The 20,591-nt window shown below is 34.6% G+C and overlaps 1 protein-coding gene across 3 annotated transcripts in view; it reads right to left on the bottom strand.

Moving 5' to 3' along the window:
* epha7 (eph receptor A7) overlaps positions 1–20,591 on the bottom strand; it is a 139,906-nt gene that overhangs the window by 3,441 nt on the left and 115,874 nt on the right. For all 3 annotated transcript variants that reach the window (XM_039747974.1, XM_039747976.1, XM_039747975.1), the window contains 7 exons: positions 16,049–16,174; positions 14,920–15,105; positions 14,408–14,469; positions 12,497–12,706; positions 7,462–7,611; positions 3,002–3,195; positions 805–960 (listed from right to left, as the gene is read on the bottom strand). In XM_039747974.1, the coding sequence (XP_039603908.1) occupies positions 805–960; positions 3,002–3,195; positions 7,462–7,611; positions 12,497–12,706; positions 14,408–14,469; positions 14,920–15,105; positions 16,049–16,174 (1,084 nt within the window). The remainder of the gene's footprint in view (positions 1–804; positions 961–3,001; positions 3,196–7,461; positions 7,612–12,496; positions 12,707–14,407; positions 14,470–14,919; positions 15,106–16,048; positions 16,175–20,591) is intronic.

Below are 20,591 nucleotides of genomic sequence, written 5' to 3'. Positions count from 1 at the left end.
GTGGTTAACCTCACTATTCCAACTTTCTGGATTCAAATATCATAGCTGGTTTCCATTTGTGAAGAGTTTGCATGCTCTCTCTGTATCTGTGTAAGTTTCCCTGTAGGTATTTTAGGTTTCACTAATAACCCAAAGACTTGTAAAGTTAACTGGTGTTCTAAATTGGCCCCTGTGTGTGTGTGTGTGTTCATTAAGCTATTCATTAAAAATGTATTTTTACAGACATAAGTAGTTGTCTTCTCAAGGTGCCAGGGCACACTTATTTATACAGGGCAGTTGTAGAGCTGTTACTTAACCCAATGCACAGATGTCTAGGATGTGGAACTACCTGGAGAAAAACCAACACAGACACAAGAAGAACATGCATTTTCCATGCAGGGTGTCACTCAGTCTGCTAAACACTGTCCAACTTTTGGAACAATGTCTGGATTTGTCAAGTTATTCTGTGTCTAGTTAATATCACTCACTCTGGGTTAAAAACTGTGTCAATCTTACAACCTTACAATTTACTTTTTATGTTATAATTTATTTATCTTATATTTGTACATTTTTGGTGGTTTAAATTGAACCATGGAAAATCCAATAGGAAAGGCAACCACAAACTAAAAAAATTTGGCTGGGCTGAATTAAAGCTTTTGAATGTGAAATATCAGTTGTACTGCAACTGCATAAAAGAAAAAAATGGATACTGCTCGATGCTTTATGTTGACAATTATCTTCATCTTTGACTGTTTTATTTTGCAACAATATAGTCTACAAACAGACACACATATATTAAATAGAAAAAAACGAAACAGAACATACTCAATAGTCATCCTGGCCACTGATTCCAATGAGCTGTACCCTGCTGCGGTGAAGTTGTCCTTGTATCTTTCCATCTTGATAGCTTCTAACCAGTCTCCCACAGAGCGAAAAGTAGTGAAATCTGGAGTGTTCTGATCTAAGAGTGGGCTAATTGGTCTGTACAATAAAGAGAAAGAAAAGGACTGTGAGAGTTCTATAAAGTAAGATTAAAACACAGCAGCCAACTGGGACTGTAGATTAAGTATATTTTAATGCAGCTCCTGAACAATTTCAAGGTTATGCGTAATTAGTGGCAGGGCTCAAATCACTGGTAGTTTAATATTTCTAACATTTAACCCTTCATCAAAACACACTTTTAATGTATCAATCTTGATTTTTAAGACCTCTTTGAAGATGAAGTATTAACATCTGAGAAAAATATTGAATACCTCAAAAAAGCTCTGAAAAATGAGTCTTTATGTTCCCAGGTGGGTTGCTATTTTTTTCTTTCATTTTGTTATTCTTTTTTTTTTTTTTTTTTTTAACATGAAGACCTCTAAAGTAACGACTTCCTTTCTGTTGAGGGGCTAGTCTAAATGTCATGTCCTTTATCTCACACTGAGAGCTGATGTTCTAGCAGCAAACAGATTTGGTTTGACAATTGTCACACTGGGGTTCTCCAGATCAGTAGGGGGACGAACACATATATAAGAGTTGCAGTGACTTGCTGAGGGCCTAAACTCATATTTATTGACTTTGCTGTCTTCAGGCCACACAATTAATTTGTAAAGGTGAACAGATGAACAAAGGCATCCAGCAAGAATATTAATATAACAAGAATCATAGTACAGATTCCTGCAGTGCATTTTAAGGATCCTATAAAGCAATGAAAAAATCAGTATTATTTCAGATAATACTTATTTTGTAATTAACTACAAGTAATGCAGCTTTCAAAATGAACTTTTTCAAAAGTTAATTTAACAAATAATTTAAAAGGAATATCAATGTTAATTTCATAAAAAATGGTGCTGGTGCAGTGGTTAGTGCTGCTACCTCACAGCTTAAAGAGACAGGAAGTGGTCAATGTGTGGAGTCTGCATGTTTTCCCTGTATCTGCATTGGAATTTCTTTGGCTACTCTGATTTTCCTCCCACATTTTATTTATGCATATGTTTGCTTATTTTGTGACTCTAAACTTAATTGATGCGACTTAGTGTGTATGCATGTATGAGTGCTCTACCTAGGGCTAGTTTCTTCTTTTTGCCTTATCCTGTTTAGCTAGGCTCTGGGCCCAACAATCTTGAAATAATACTAAGCTGGTTCAAACCATGTATAGATTCATTTTCTAAACTAATTAAACACCACTTCAGTTCATGTTTTATACTGCCACAGATAAACTAGAAAATGATGACAAATCTGAGAGTGCCTGTAAAGTAGAAAATATAAATTGTGAGTCATTTAATACTGTAAAACTATTAAAAAGGGCAGAGCAGACTCTTATTTCATTTACAGTGGGTAGTGACAACCTTTACATGTTGGCTGACGTCTAGTGTGATTTTTAGCATTGTGGTGTGCTAGGCTGGTATCATTACTGCAAGACAGGCCCACTGAAACAACAAGTTGATTAAGGGGGCAGACTCAACTATGGGATGCACTCTCGACTTGCTGGGGTAGTAGTGAAGGACAGAATGATACAAAACTATCATCTGTGCAATGCTGCAAATCCTCTTTATGGCAGTCTATATAATTAAACACTTCTAGACAACAAATTATTCAGCAGAAATGTGTCAAGAAATGGCCCTGGGACTCCTTCATAAAGACATATAATGCCTTACAGTGCCTGTTGTCGTATCATTAACCAAGTCAGAAGTTTTAATCTTTTTTATAATTATTTGTGAATGCTGGAAGGGGTTGTTATTAAAATCATGTGTTATAAATTTTCTTGAGCTTCTGTAAAAACTTTCTAAATTTCCCAGTGGGAAAAGTAAATATCTATCTATCTATCTATCTATCCAACTCCATTTTCTTCATGTGTGGGTGAATGCATTAAGTATACACCCTGAAATAGTTAGGGTCCCATTCAGGTTTAATGGGATAATAATTTAGAAAGAGGATGGATGAATTATAAAATAAATAAAATAAAAAGGTAAAAATATAAGACAAGTTTCTGTTTTTTGAATTATGTAGTAAAGAAAAATAAATGAAATCATTTTCTCACCTACTGCAAGTGCCTAAGGGAGTCTTTAAAGTGTTGGGGTTGCGGATCATTTTATCAAGAATTCCAACAATTTGATCAAACTTTGGTCTTTCACCCCGTTCTTTCTGCCAGCAGTCCAGCATTAATTGATGAAGTCCAGAGGGACAATCCATAGGTGAAGGGAGACGGTAGCCTTCTTCGATAGCTTTTATTACCTTCAAAACATATTTTAAACAAAGTAAATCTTCATTATTATTTGTAATTTGCAGAACAGTTCATAAGGACCTTGGACTAGAGCCTGATACCTTATTTTCAGTACATAAAACCTATTGTTTCTCTTTTGATTCCTTTCAGAATAATTCAGTAGATAATTCTTTGCTTGCATGTCTTTAAAGCACAAAGCACTGGGTACAAAGACTTTGCAGCTGACAGTTGTCAACACAATAAAAATATATTTTAAGAGCAAGGTCATTGTGCCCATGTGTTAATGAGCCACCGTCGGCAACAATAAAATTAGTATTCTTACACCATGCAATGAAGTGATAAATCATTTTCAAAACAGATGGTAATAGCATTCAGATGCAGATATTACCAGTGCTTGCAAACAAAAAATAAATTCAATAATTACAACAGAAATCTGCAGTGACCTTTTTCATATAATACATTTTTTTTTCAAAATCACAGAGAGCTGTAAGATACTTCATAATTAGTCCAGTCTGATCTTAGCTTCTGGATATAATTCATGATCGTTAGCATATTGTTTTATAGTTAGTCAAGTGACAGCAATTAAAATAACAGTAGAATATTGAGTTGCAAAGCTTAATTTTTTATTTATTTTGCTTGTAAACATCTTGATGTTATTTGTTTACTTATAACAACAAAAGGAAAGGATTATTTGTACTTTGAATGTAAATCACTTAAACCAAATAACAAGACTGCACAGTGCAATCAGAGCACAGCAGCAAACTGCAACTTTCTCTTCTATTTTGCCAGGTTTCAGTGGCATCTTTGGTCACCTGTTGGATACTGTCCCCCAGAAACATGAAAATAAAGGCAGTAGTTTCAATGAAACCCAGCCTAACCTACTGAGGTGAGCATGAGAAAATTACAAATACACTAAATTCTAACAACATCCTCCAAAATGAATTGAAATGATCCTTATTAAAAGCATAAACGTTCCAAATAAAAATGCAAAATATATGACCTAACATTATGATTTTAGAAGCTGGATATTTAACATTTGTGCTATTATTTACTATTAATTTAATTCTAATCCAGAAATAATTAGAAATCTTGCATTTAGGTTATTAAAATTAGGCAAGAAATTAATGTTTCTCAATGCAATATAAGCAATATATTTTTGAATCTTGTAACAAAAAACTTTTATATAATGTTTTATAAGTTACATAATATCATTTTATAATATAAAATATTATATAATGTTATATAATAACGCACTCATAAATTCTAATAGTATAATAATTTACAAATTAACTGTAGTTTTAAGTTTGATCAGATCAATGATCTCAGCAATTCTTCTACAATCTAACTAAAAGATTTTGACATCGAAAAAGTATTTGGGCATTCAGGGTGCTATTGTTTTATACAATGCTTGCTAGCTACCTTAAGATAAACTAAAGATATAATCCAAGCAGAAGAAACTTATAAATATTATAAACTCTGCATATGACAGATCTAAATTTGCATTGTTTATATCACCAAGTTAAAGCTGTTATTGTAAAACCAAAGTGGCTGATTGCCCTGTGATGTACTGGCACACCATCCTACCAAGATATACACTTGTTCAGGTTTGAGAATGATATATAGTTTTTGTTAGGTGTATGGTTTAAATTTAATAAAATATAATTGTAAAGGTACTATAAAAACTAGTTTTAAAAAATGTACAAACAAAACTCTTACTCAAAAAAGATTTCTCAAGTATGCTTAATATTTGAATACACAACTATCAACTACCTGGTACTGCATTTAGTTCTGTTTCTGTTTGTACTCAATTAATAGTCTTTACATCCACCTTTATTTATGCCTGAGTTTTTCCAATATTGGATTACTGGAAGTACTAGGCAGAAACCATTCCTGGGTGGGATTCCAGTACATACTAGGAACATTCACCACTTGTGCTCATTTACTTTGTATAGAGTTAGCTTAGAAATGCCATTAACTTAATATTAACACCTGCATATGAAGATCTATTCTTTATGTCCTTATATGTCACCTCTGGTTCATTTTGAGCATTTGGTTGATAAATGCTTAATAAAAATAGGGACAGCCTTGAAGATGTAGTGAACCAACCCACCAAAATCCAGGCTAAAGCATCATAGCAGATAATGATCTTAGTTTGATAATACACATTGAAGGGGCTACTGATTTAATGTGGTGAGATGATCCACCCGAAAATCCTTAATTTACAAACTTGATATGCAGGATGTGATGATGTAACGTGTTTTATTGTTATTCAGCTGTCTATGTTAGACAAACAGAAAAACAGAATACTGTAATATGACTGAACAGGAAGTAATCTGGTTAACTTTCACAAAATTTTGGGCTTCTCAGGCTGTCGCGCTCTTCTATGACATATGTGAATTTACGATAATTGCCCTCTGAGGCATACTTAGAGTTTAAGGAAAGGAATATGTTTCTTTTTCTTCTCTTGTGCCTCTTTCTATATGGAAGACATGCTTGTTGCCTCAAAGTTATCTTAAATACTTGTCAGGCCAATTTAAACGTGAATCAAATATTGAAGAAAACTGTCAAAACAGTAAAACTGTCCAGAAAATGTAAATATCTTTTTTCTGCTCCCCACAGGATTTGTTTTCCCACATGCTGACAGTCCATAAAATCTCCCACACTGAAACCTGTCAAATATTAACAGTTTGGAACGTCACTTAACTGACTTGTCATTCGGTTTTGTCTTTCTTAATCTTTGATGTCTATCATTCAATCAACAGAGCTTAAAGGTTTAACAGTGATGTGAATGTTAAGTGACGGGAAGCCATATGAAGGATATTTGGGGCTTTCACTTATGGTTGCACTCTATCTAATTCAGAATCAGAGGATAAACTTCTGCTAAGAAATGCACCAATCAGATATATTACTAGACAAGGGCTCTCGAAAAGTTGCCTAAAATATTTTATTTAATGTTCCACATCACTACCTTCATGGAATTTTAACTCAACTATTTCTTTACAAAAGCCACTTTTGTTAACAACATAATGAAAAGTATCTCAATTGCTGTCTGGCCCAATTTAATAATAGTAAAACAAAGGATGAATCTGTTTTTGTTTATGACATGAATATATATAAAAGATATATATGAATATCTTTTGATTAAAAATATTTTTTATTTCATGGTTTTTTACTTTCAGTAAAAGAATTCCAAAGATCAATGTTTTCTTAGCCATTGAAAGCTATTGTAGTTCTCTGAAGTACTAGAAATTTCTATTTCTGTTCACATCAATAACCACTGTGGCATAGCAATGTGAACTTAACATTGCCAGTGACCACAGACAGCTGTTTCTCCAGTTATGAATTCAACATTACTAAATGAGGAAAAATGCAGGGTGTGCTTACAGTATTTGATCATTACATTTTAGTTATTTTTAAGGCTTTTTAGTTCCTTTATAGCTTCTTTTTCTTAAAAAAAAATAATAATTTTACGATTGTATGAAAGAAAAAAAAAGTATTATTCTTGTTTGGGTCTGAGAAAACCACAAACTATTTTAGCAGCATTATGAGAAAGACATGGAGTTTTTTTTTTAATACAAAATTTCAGGCCATCAATGTATTCTTTTAAAGGAAACCTGGCATGCTATAAATTATTAGAGAGAAATGAAAACGCAGAAATACCAGAAACAAAAACACAAAACACAATCATGATGTTTAAAATATAAAAATACTATAAAATATGAACAAAAGTAATATATGAAAATATACATTTTAGTGAGCATTACTCATTATCAATTATACACTGGTTAGTAATGACAAAAGTTAATAAAACGCATAACATACATGTAAATCATTTTATGGAGAGTGACCCTGAAACACACTCCTTTTATTTTAAAACATACTGTAAAAGGAGGCAAGATTCCCAGCCTTTGCTATGTTAAAAGACATCTAGACCCTGACAACAAAAGTCTATTACTAATTTAAAGAATCAATAATACAATTTTGAATTGTTTTTTATAATCAAATAGGTAGGTTCTCAGCCACCTTGATTTTATTTTTGACGTGTAAAGCCATTTTTCCTAACAGTTTCCAGAAATGTTTTATATTTTTTTAAGTAAAATAGGATGCTAAAAAATTCAGGTTTTCCAGCCTTGGCTACTTCTAAATAAGACCAGTTAAAAACAACACAATCTTTTTGAAGATATACAAAACATCAGATTATCAGTGTTTTAGAACTAAATCATTTGTCTTGGCAATTCAATGACATTTTAAAATGTTTTACTGATAATATAACTTACATCTTGATTAGACATATCCCAGTAAGGTCTCTCTCCGTACGACATGACTTCCCACATCACAATTCCATAACTCCAAACATCACTGGCAGACGTAAACTTTCGGTACTGTATAGCTTCAGGAGCTGTCCATCTCACAGGGATTTTACCACCCTGATCAAAAGAACCGCACAAATACTCATTAGGGACATGGATGAACTTCAATGAACAGTTATTCTTTAAACGTAAAACAATTTAAAATGAAAGTTCAATTTTGGTTAGTGGAATATTCAGATTATGAGAGCATTGTGAGATTTAACACCAATTTTCTTCCCATTCTAATTGTTATTTAGATTTATTGAGCTGTCAGTATAAAAATGCAATTATGTAATTTCTGCATAGTCCAGGTCTAGAGTCAGTCCCTTCAGTACTGGGAAACATATAAAATCCTGATGTGACACTAGGCCCATCACACTCACACATGAGAATTTATTATTGTCCAAAAGTTTAAAATTGTGAATCTAGATTAAAGTAATGTTCGGCATCAATACTAAACTGATATCACAGTGTAACTTTAAATTACTAAGAGAATTTTACTTGTTTTAAATAATCTTTCAGCTACTGTAAATAAATGATCATATTTGCAGAACCTACATATTCCAATAATGCGTATATGTAAGAAACAAAATATGTAATAATATTTAACATTAATAACATTGTACACAGTTTTCACTGATGAAATTTAGAAAATACCCAATTTAATTGTAAAATTGAAGAAACTTTCTTTAATTGAACTATGATGTTAAGCACTCAAAAAGCACAGTATGCCTAAGATAAAAGCTCATCAGCTGAACAACAGTCAACACAAATCCTCCAAACAAGTCAAGAAATACACTGAAAAGACATTTTGACTTATTACCTTAAGCTTTTTTTAATTTATTTATACTTTTTATCTTTCATTGTAGAACAATGTAATGCTACATTATTTATTATTAAAGTGTTAATAAATTAAAATGCATTTTTAATACTATATAAATGACAATAAAGCAGATGGTAAAAGCCACTAATTGTAAGCAGTCAAGGCTATCGTGCTTAAGGCAATTTGTACTGCATTTTAATAACAGGAGACGGAAAGTTGAAAGCACACAATTGCTGTCTCAGTTGAATATAAAGTAAGTTGGGGAAAAAAAAGCAGGTACTCAGCTGCTGGTGATGCTACAAATAAAATGTAATGAAGCACAGGTGTTATTATCTTATGTCCAAGTAAGACTGCAACAGTAGTTATTCCATGATTACAGAATAAGCCACACATTTCAGGAGAGAAACGTTTATTCCTTAAGGTTGTGTCTGTATGCTTTTTCATTTCTTTGTTTCCACAAACTCCTTTCTGATATTTATATGCATAAACCACACATTTTGCAGACACTGTTTTTTTCGAGCTAAGGCAACAGAATTTCACACACAAGATTTACAGTTTAGTTTGCAGCTTTGAACCATTGTGTGACCCAGTGGAAGTCACCAAACAGACTGAACTTCCACTAAAATAATGTATGTAAATAAATAGCGGCTCTGTATTTCTAAAGAGCCTTGGACCAGTGATCACTATATAGAGAACTTAACTTATGAACTGTGTTTAGTTGTAACTTTAGTTCAATGTACATTAGTATAAACATTTTTTTAAAAATTACTTTTTTGAATAGTGCTGTTGCATCAAAAAAAGAACATTGCAATTTCTTTTACATTTTTATATTCAGAGATGTGGCATTCAGAATTTAATTTCAACTAACAAAGGACAAAGCACAAAACTACTTTTGTTCTATTACGCTAACTGTGAGTGCTATTGAAAAATTCTACATAATTTGATGTATATAGAAATTAAATAAAGAAACTACTTAGAAATCTGTGCACAATGTAGGTATTCCATCAATATGTTACTAGAGTGAACACAACTTTATTAATGATATCTGCTCGCAAAGTTATTGAAATAGCTGCAAGAATTTGCCTTTCAAATTGCCCCTTTTGAGAACAGCGACAAGATTAAGGACACCAGAAAACTGCATCCAGGGATATAAACAATATCCTGAATAGAAAAAGTTTTACATGTAAACAGTATGTAAAGGTTTTCCAGATATACTTTTTGTAAGCCTCTTTTTTCTATGTATACAGTAATCCCTCCTCGATCGCGAGGGTTGCGTTCCAGAACTCCCCGCGTAGGGTGAAAATCCGTAGAGACCATATGTTTGTATGGTTATTTTTATATATTTTAAGCTCTTAGAAACACTCCCACACTGTTTATAAATATTCTCCGCACAGTTATACAGTAAACCCTCGTTTATAGCGGTTGATCCACTCCAGCCAGATAAATGGATTTCCAAGAAATAGGATTCTTTATTTATAAATCTAATATATTCGCAGTTAGAGCATTGAAAACCTGTTTACAACCTTCTAAATACGTATTTTAACATTATTGGAGCCCTCTAGACATGAAGTAACACCCTTTAGTGAAAAGTTTAAACTGTGCTCCATGACAAGACAGAGATGACAGTTCTTTCTCACAGTTAAAAGAATGCAAACATATCTTCCTCTTCAAGGTGCGCTGTCAGGAGCAGAGAATGTCAGAGAGAGAGTATAGTAAACAATCAAAAATCAATAGGGCTGGTGCGCTTTTAAATATGCAAGCACCGCGATAAAGCGGCGCAATGAAGGGATCAATGTGAAGGTAGCATTTCAGCATTTTTTTACAGGCGCGTCCGTATCTTCTAAGCAAACAGCCACTGTGCAAACAGCCCCTCTGCTCACACCCCCTCCGTCAGAAGCAGATAATGGGGCAAATCATACGTTTCCCTGATGGTATTGCATGATGGACAAGTATCTGCCTGTATTTCTCACAGAGAGTGAGACACAGAGAAAAGCAAACAATGAAAAATCAATACGGGCTGTTAGAGCTTTTAAGTGTGCTAAGCAGCGTGCGGGAAGCATATTGTATATCATTGAGGAGTTTTATTTAATATGTAATACGTGCTCTGAGTGGGTAGCTTCTAAGCCATCTGCCAATAGCGTCCCTTGTATGAAATCAACTGGGCAAACAAACTGAGGAAGCATGTACTTTAAATTAAAAGACCCATTGTCCGCAGAAATCCGCGAACCTGTGAAAAATCAGTGATATATATTTAGATATGCTTACATTTAAAATCTGCGATGGAGTTAAGCCGCGAAAGTCGAAGCGCGATATAGCGAGGGATTACTGTATATGTAAAAATGTATATTGTTTACTAGGGGGTTCCCCCCGTTCGCTTCGCTCACCATCTTCCCCGGCCTACGCTATGTACCAGCCACTTTGTGTCTCTGTCGCTCTCGTTGTGAAGAGGGGAGCTGAACACACCCCAAGGAGACACAGTCACTCCTCCAAAACCCACTCTTAAACGGTAATACAATGGGAAACAAATACAGTTTTTTTTTTTAACCTCCTCTTTACTCAATCAGCTGCTGACTTGTTGCTGCTGCCATGCCGTATGATCTGCATCTCATGTGACGCTTCATTTAAAAGCCTGTACAATAGCTGTCCTACTCTTTGTCTTTTATTTCCAGCCCCGGGCATGGTTAAATCTTTTGGCACAAATTCTTGTCTCGCGGGACGCGAGTTCTTGATATTTAGTTTATAATTTAAAAATGGAATAAGAATCTGAAAATCTAACAGCATCACATTAAAATTTGATAAACTCTGAAAAGAATGATACCAAACATATATGTCTAGGTTTTAAAATAAGCCCGATTTAAATTGTGACAAAAAACGTGACATAAAAATGTCACATAAAATCATTGCACTTTTAGGCTTAGGATTTTATATATATATATATATATATATATATATATATATATATATATATATATATATAGTAGATTAGACATACCTTGTATATAAATGAAAGACCTGTGTGTGTATGGAGCAATGCACTTGGCTCACGCTCAACCACAACCATTTAATGATGCATGCATACACTTTTACATTTTTTTTTTTGCATTTGCATTTACTTCACTTCTCACTACGAAAGACCTGTGTGCAGCAAATGCCGCAGTGCAACAATGACATAGATTTTAGCTGGGCCTACTAAGCTGCATTAGTTTACTTTGTATTTCAGTCTCTTATAAGTAAAGTCACTGCTATATTTTGCTGCAGTTTCTAATCTTTATATATAATACGCTACTGTGGCTGTTCGTTTGTCGGTTCAGGATTTTAAATCACCTATAGCTCACAATCCGTTTGACCTATTTAACTGAAATTTGGTACACATATACTATGTGATGTCTACTATCCACTTTTGCTGTGATGATCGACCTCCAAGATTATTCCTCTATTTATTTTTATTTTATTGTAGAATCAGCTCTCAGCAGCGACCAGCAACAAAAACACAGACTTAATCAGTTTCAACGTGAACAAATGCCTTTAAAGGAAGAGAATAAGCGGGCCGCTAGGATGAAGAAAAGAAGAGCCACTCAGGAAGCAGCAAGCGTATCAACCTCTGAGCAAATGAATGCTAAACGTACAAAGAAAGAGAATGAAAACTATGAATGCTCAAGTTAGGTGTATTCACTGTACGTTATCGTGCAGTGTGCCATTACTGGTAAGCTAATATTTGTTTAAATATAGCTGCACAAAGATGACTTTGCCAGTAACTCTTAAGGCAGTATTAGTCAGTATACCAATTTAGACCTCATCTAATATGCTTTTCTCAGTCTTGCTTTCATGCTTATTTCTCACAATATTCATACAATTAAGTGTTTCATGCACTCTGGTACTCCCATGGATTTTGTCTCAAAAGCACTCTGGCAAACTTGCATCTGTGTGTAATTTCAATTATACTTTACACACAACTAGTAAAAAGATAAAAACCTGTTAAAGAAGGAAATCAGTGCCAACTGAAGGTAAGAAGACATGATTCAGCATTCATATGCCCCCTACATGCACAAACATTTGGTGTCCTGTCCGAACATAGTGTTTTTTGTGAGGCATGAACAAAAAATATTTAGCTTATAACAGAATAAAACATTTATTACTTACTGAAGTTGTATAGACTGCTTCGGGATCATCCTCTATTACCCTTGACAAGCCAAAGTCTGAAACTTTGCAAACCAGATTGCTGTTGACCAGTATATTTCGTGCAGCTAAATCCCTGTGTACATATCCCATGTCCGAAAGGTATCTCATGCCAGCTGCTATGCCACGTAGCATACCCACCAGCTGAATAACTGTAAACTGGCCATCATGTTTCTGCATACATAAACAAACATATTAGGATACATTTAACTCATATGTCATGAAAGATTTGCAACTTCCTTTTCAGCAGAACTTTATGATTACACTTTCAAACAAAACTTAAAATGAACAAGTAGTAGATTTTTCAACGTTATACACCTAACATAACCATCTCAAATCTAGTTCAGGGATTTCAAGCTGGAATTAATCTAGCATGCACATCTTTGGAAATGTGGGAGGAAAACTGGAGTACTCGGAGGAACACAAATGCATACACTTCACAGGTCAATAATAGGCCAGGACCAGGAATAATATGTAAGGTAGTGGCACTACCTGTTATGTTACCTTGCTACCCACCTTCTACTCTGTAATTATAGAAACATATCTTGTTTGTATCTAACTGGAGAATGGACTATCCATGGCATATTGCAAAACAGAAAAATAAATATCTTGATACACATGCATTTCCAGTTTACCCTTGACACTCTATGCTATTGAGATATGACTAAGTGCAGGTATCTGTGGGAATGTATCCTATAACTGACTGGTGCCCTGGTCCCAGTTGGTTCCTGCCTTTCATCCAATGATGTTGAGATGTAGTCTGCCTCACTGCAAATGTACAGCTATGTTTAGCAAGTTTAGTAAATGAATGGATGAATGGAGCTTTAGCTTGGTAACTATCATACTAGCTGGAGTTTAAATAGTCTCAAATGGCCAATGTTTTGGTTTTTGTTTTGATATGCAGTAATTTGTACCTCTATTCCCTATGCTCCTGGACTGAATTAAGAAGGTTCTGAAATGAATGACTAGACCTCAGCTAGACTACTGTCATAATGTCTTTCTCTTACTGTCCCATGTCATGTCTAAAGAGGAACTTTCCTCTTTTGCTTGTTAAATAATATGAAAAGACTTCCCATGAACTAAAATCAAAACTTTTAACACAATAATTTCTTCTTATATGCGCATGCGGTACTCTGTGTCAGAGTTCCAAAGGTGGTTGGAGGGGATGAAAGGGATTTTTCACAATGGCATCCATGATGGCACATTTTCTATATTTTGGCAATTACTGGTTATTATTTAAACCTAAACAATGATAATGTTTTAATGTTATGATTAAGGAATTCAGGTACTAGTACAGTAACATTTATTTACTTATAAAACACAGGTTGTGTTTGAAATGACTTCACAATTTTGTATTATATTTTTAAAATACTGTATAGGCATTGTAATAGAACTAGCAGCAAATATAAATTTGTTAATAAATGTAAGATCAAAAACATGCGCTGGCAACAGAAGTACAGGAAAGTAAATACCATAGCTTATTTAGCAGGGCCTCCCATATTCCCATGGGACACTGGGGGACCTTGATGCAATAAAGGTTGTGAACCACTGCTCTATACTAGATAAAATCCATGATATTCTGCTCAAAATCAATAAGCTTCAAGCATTTTACGATGCCAGTACTGACAAGTTTCATGTGAGTTACATTATTCATTTTTCAGTTATCTTTGTCCATGGACTCATATCTTGCACTCAGATCCTTATGAAAGCATCAAAATAACAAACTTGGCCCGTAATATGAATACCCCTGAATACCGTATTATTTATATTATCAAAATATAGATATAATGTATTTAGAATGTTTTATACTACAATAATATATATTTAAAATGAACTTTTTCAAGCATTATCATCTGAGCAATTTACTATACTTACCCTAAGAAAAGCATCAAGTGCCCCATTTTCCATATATTCTATTACAATCATAACGGGTTTCCCTGTAAATGAAATGATTTGCTGCATTAAACTTTAAAAGGACCATGCATTTTTTTAATTTTAAAATGCAAATATTATTTTTTACTTATTCACAATGCTTAATGTTTTCAGAAAAAGGGGCCATTAAACACAACTGTACAAAAAAGGCATTTTACAGTTCATCCTTAAACATCAAAAAGCTGTGTTTTACTACAAAAACAAATGCCATACATAATACTTGCATGCATTGTAAATATTTATAACAATCTAATCTCTAAATAAAACTAACTTATTCTGAAAAGACCTAAACAGCAGTCAGCAGCTGGAAAAAGGAAACAGTGGTTGTTTGAGGTCATCTCTTCTGCAATCGTCTATTTTGTCTACTTTTAGTTATTAAAATAATCAAATAGTTTTTTATTTCTCAGTGAACTTTTTTTTATTTTTTTTTATTAGATAGTAGGACTTTCTCTTACCCCTGGTAACAACACCTTCTAAATGAACCACATTTGGATGATCAAACTGGCCCATGATGCTTGCTTCACATAAAAAATCTCTTCTTTGCTTCTCTGTGTAGCCAACTTTCAGAGTTTTGATTGCTACTGACATGTCTCTTTTCCCTGGTAGCTTTAGCCGACCACTACACACTTCTCCAAATTCTCCTGTGAAAACAAATGATTTTGTCACAGACAGAAGACCTAGTGGCTTATATCTGACAAACTGGGAAAGGAATAGTGTATTATTATGATAAATGTCACTACTGCTGCTGTGAGTGTAAGCTTCATCCTGCAACTTGTTATTACAAAAAACTGTGATGATTGCAATGCATAACTGTAACTAACCTGGCAGTGTTCCAGTTACCAGCACTATTGCCAGTATTTGAGAAACATAAGTAAAATGTTTAATGTGAAATGTGAAAAATAAGCCATTCTGTAATGCAAACTTTAGATGAATGAGGAGGAGGGGGTCAAAGAGCCCAATATGCCAGGCCCACTAGGACGTCTAGAAGGGAGCCTGTGTAGCTATTAGAATTTAAAATTGTTTCTGGGGGGTTGAGTGTCAGGCAGCTTGCAAATTTAAATGACATGTAGGCATCTCCTGACTTGTACAGTGCACTGGTGAGGATAATCATGTGCATTCAATCACTGCAATGCAATGCGAGTCGTGCATATGAAACTAAACAAGCAGGATTTTATTTTGTAGGATTTCACAGTGCTTCTTATTTGCTGGAATGCAGCCAAATGCTGGCTGTGTGACTGGAGCATGGATAGCTTTTGTATGAGAAAAGATCCAAGGAACTGTGAGTATTTTTAACAAAAATGGCAAATAAGCTTAATATAAAAAATGCAACATACAGTAATCCTTCTACTAAATTTTACTGCTATATATAGATATAACCTAAAGTCTTTTTATGACAGTTTGGCAAAAGTCATGCATTCGCTACAGCTTTAAGTTTTATGCACATATGAGAGGAACAGATTCTGATAAACATGTAGTCTCTGGCATCTAAAATACAGTATCTTGATGATGTCATGATATTTTTTTTTAATAAGTGGTCTTGTAAATAACTTTTTTCACAAACATATAAAATCTTAATTATTTTACCTGCTCCAATTACTCTTTCAATCTTAATGCAGGAGGCATCCAGCTCTTTGGCAAACTGGTGAACAGCTCTGTTCGGATCCTCATAAGTTTCTGGGTCAATGTATGTTTTGGTGCCAGGGAATTTAACTGTAAAATAGCAAGAGGGATTTCCTTTAGCTTTGTATACAAAAATACACTATAGCAAAAATTATTTTCCCTAGGTTCTGTCTCAGTATAAGTCAGACAATGTAATTATGTTAAGAGAACTCTGTTTAAAATCACTACACCTGTTTGTCTTTTCTACATACAGAAAACATTTTCTTACATTTTTATCTTAAATGTCACACTACAGAGATTTTTGTCTGCACAATGATTACAAAAGCAACATCATGCACTATCACAGTAAAAACAATTTATTTTGCCATCAGCATGGAAAAAATCCTGCTGTTAATGTGTGACTGAGAGTACTGTGGCACTGTTTATTGTCAAGGGTAATATTAATTTTTCATCATATCTCAGAGCAATATAAAAAAACAGGAAATAGTGTCTGATGCTCATATAGAAAGCTCAACAAGAGTAAAAAATATGTAACACTCTCAGCCCACTGATTTATCAAGTAAATAATAAACTCTGCGTGATTTACTTTCTTTAATGAAGTAATGAAGACAACCAACACTACTTAGTTGTACCTGTCAAATGCCACTTAGCTATGTATTCCAATGCTTTTAATGGTTCAAACAGTTAGCAACAAATAGGTCAATTCATCGAGCTGCTTGTTCAGTTTCTAATTTTCTAAACCTAAATATAAGAAATACTAGAAGTGTGGATGGAGCTTGGTGAGGTCAAAAGGAAAATAAGGTTCTTGAAAATTTGATTATTCAGGATGGGTATTTAAGGAGGTCACCCAGGGTGCTCTCAGATGAGTATAGGAAACATTGACTTCAGGAGGAGCAATGCAGATGCTGTGTTGGCTGTAGAACAATGACTCAACTCTTTGTTTGAGCACAGATTCTTGAGGGATCATGGGAGTTTGTCTATGGGGCCACTGCAGTGTGCAAAGTAATCACCATATTTTTCAAGTTAGAGTTGTGTTTAGACAGTTTATTATTAAATGGAGTCTGCTTGGTGTGGATGTTGGACCATGCCAAGGGTATGTTTTGTTTCTTCTCCACTCCTGTTCATGATTTTTATGGATAGGATATCAAGGTAAAGTTAAGGGCTACATTTCTGCGTTACAGATAATACCCTTAGCTTTATCACACTGTGCTTGCAGATGCATACTATAATAATTCCCACATGAGCATGATGTTTTTGGGATGAGAATTAGCAAATCAAAATCTGAAGTCACAGTTTTCTCCTGGAAAAGAGTGGATTACTCCCTGCAAGTAACAAATGCAAAGTTAAGGCATTCAAGTACCTACAGGTCATGAATTATTTGTGAGCGTTTTGAACTCTATGGCCTGTTCTCATCACAATTGTTCTCATGCTCTAATGAGTAAGAACAGAGATGATTGTGAAATTTGCTAAAGAATTGGTGCAGTGGCAGTTTGCTTATAGATGTTGTACTACACACTGTTGGTTAAGCAGGAAATGCATTATTAGAGGCAAGCTTTTGATTTATTAGTTAGTCTTCATCTCTGTCTTCACTGAGGGCCACAATGCTCTTGTAGTGACTGCAAGAATGAGATTGTGAGTACAAGAGCCTGGAATTAGTTTCTTGCTCAAGGTGGCTGGGTTCACTCTCTGTGACATAGTGAGGACTCCAGTAATAAAGGAGGAGTGTGGAGTAGAATTACTGCTTTCCAGATAGACAGGAACAAGTTAATATGTTTTGGGCACATAATTAGGATGCCCCTGGGTACCTAACGTGAGATGTGTACCAGGCATAGACTACTGTAAGAAGACCCAGGAACCAACCCAAGAAATGTGGATAGAACTTGCTAGGTATAGGATGGCCTGGTCATTCCAGCACATTGTTTCGACATTTACCAGAAAACAAAGAATGAAAATGATGATGAGAATATAGGATCATTTACACATTATTATATATTATACAGAATTTATATAATAAATTATATCAACATATATGATTTTATTTATGTTTATGTATTACCCATATTTCACATGGAGGAGGTTGCTGAAAGGCAAAAATGAAAGTACTGTCCTAAACATTACATCAGGAAAACTTCAAATTAGGAATATTGATGTCAATAGTATATTTATTGTACCTAAGGATTAGGGACAATTAAAATAACTGCAGTTGGACATCATCTCATAAGTTAATAGCTTAAATAATGAGAGTAATGCAGCAGTTAACAAATAAAACACTATAAAATGCAGTAGAGTATTTTTTATCAAAATACTCAAAGAGTAACCTTGTTTCACTGTTCATAGTGTGCCAATCAGAAATCTGGTAGATCAAAGCTTAGATAATAACAGCAATCTGGCAACTAAAATAAGCAAATGCATCAGTAGATAAGGAAAGAAGAGTGTTGTTTTTAAAATTCTACAATAGAAAAAACCAGGAGGTGGTGGGCAGCCAGTTGACCAAGGTCTCCAGGACTGTGACTTTGTTTTTGACTTTAATACACCTGCCATTATTCCAAAGAGGTATACAGTATTATAGCTTAACTAGTGATTAAAAACTGGCCCTGTATAAGTAAGTGTGTATATAAGTACTCCATGTGATGAACTGTCCTATGACTGATGGAACAGATATAGGTTCAGGCACCCTGTGACTTTTTGATGGAATGAGTGGATTCAGACAGTGAAAGAATTCAAATGATCTTTAAAATGACACCAGAACCCCAGATAAAAAGCACCCCAGTATATAAACAAACTAAGGACTCAAATTTCAATATTTAAAGAATACTAAATGACTCATTTTAAAACTTAAAATTATTACAGTACAGTAGATGTCAAAGGAATTAATTAACATAATTAGGTGTAATTTGTTGGCAGTTTAACCAGTGCATGCTTAACAGAAACAAATGCAAGTCAAATGCAGAGGAAAATTGGTAAACCAACATCAAGGAACTATTAGGTCATTTTTGTAGCGTTTTGGTACTAATCTTTAAAACTGAAAGACTAGTTTATTTCCAGGATTTCATCAAATCCACAACCATTTTACACATTTCACTGACCTGTTCATTCACTCTAATTCAGGATGATTTAGCTCTTTGCATTTATTATAATTAAGTAAATATTCTCTGTATTTTAAAAACTTTTGTATGACTGACTATTCTCTTAAAAATGTGAATAATTATGATCACTATAGACTTATTTGCAATAAGGTGATAGTAAAGGCAAGCTAAAATATCATTTCACTCATGTGTACCAATATCTTCAAAAGCATTAAAAGAGTGATTTGTGCTTCGCACTGTAGATCCATTTTAATCCACACACAGAGGAAAAACAACAGCTTGATTACAATGAAAACCTGAGGCTACTGTGGCACACTAGGGACATGGTTAGTTGCTTGTGTACAAGACTGCTGTACCGTTTCCTCTTTTAACAGCTACATACATGCAATAACAATAATCTACACCAGTGTTTTTCAACCGAGGTACCACGGAACGAGTGCTAGCCAAGGGTTCTGCCGAAAAAGTCCTAAATCACCGGAACATGGTGATTTTATGGGTAATTAATTGTTCTTTATTTCTTTAGTAAGTTGCTGTTTCTCTGTTAGTCTATTTCACTGCCTCATTCTCATTTGCCTGACAGGCTGGTTAACTGCCTGCTCCTCCGTTCTTATCTCCGCCCCTCTCTTGCTCCCAAAGTTAAATGACGGCCAGAGTACAAGGACGGTGTGCTTTCACTAGCTATAGGTGGCGGTTGTGCAGGAACGGCAGTTTGCGTGGTGTAATAGCAGCTAGGCTTGTCGTTTGCATTAATTTTTGTAAATTATTGTTTTGATTTTGAACATGGACCGATTTGTTAGGAAGCGTAAATTAGAAGACGCCGCAGCACACGATGATACTCAGGTTCCAGAGCAGTTGATTGAAGCTGCAGCTACTACCGTTAGCACTGCAACCACTCAGCTGCAGTTGCCGAAAAATGCCGCTGGCAATCCGCAACTCAAAGTTCGCCAGTACAGTCACAACTACTTAGCTCTGGGATTCACTTGGACGGGAGACCCTGACTGCCCTTCACCACTGTGTATTATTTGTGGTGAAAAACTTGCCAATAGTGCCATGGCGCCAGCTAAACTTAAGCGGCATTTAACAACTAGACATCCGGAGGTATCAGACAAAAACGCACAGTACTTTCAGAGGACATTGGCCTTGAATAAGAAGCAAACGGCTGCGTTTGAGAAAAATTTCAAGATAAGTAAGAAAGCTCAAAAAGCAAGTTATGCTGTGGCGGAGATTGCTGCTAAGAAAATGAAACTGCATAACGTCGCTGAAACGGTAATTTTACCTGCATGCCAAGAAATGGTGAGGATTATGCTTTAACAGAAATTAATAAGATTCCGCTTTCAGACAATACAATAAGTAGGCGTATTGCTGACATGTCCAGCGATATTGAACGTAATGTTCTCTCAAAAATTAAAAGTCGTGGGTTC

This window comes from Polypterus senegalus, chromosome 3 (genome assembly GCF_016835505.1).
Source record: "Polypterus senegalus isolate Bchr_013 chromosome 3, ASM1683550v1, whole genome shotgun sequence".
Classification (NCBI taxonomy): Eukaryota; Metazoa; Chordata; class Cladistia; order Polypteriformes; family Polypteridae; genus Polypterus; species Polypterus senegalus.
This window is presented reverse-complemented; position numbering and strand designations above follow the sequence as displayed.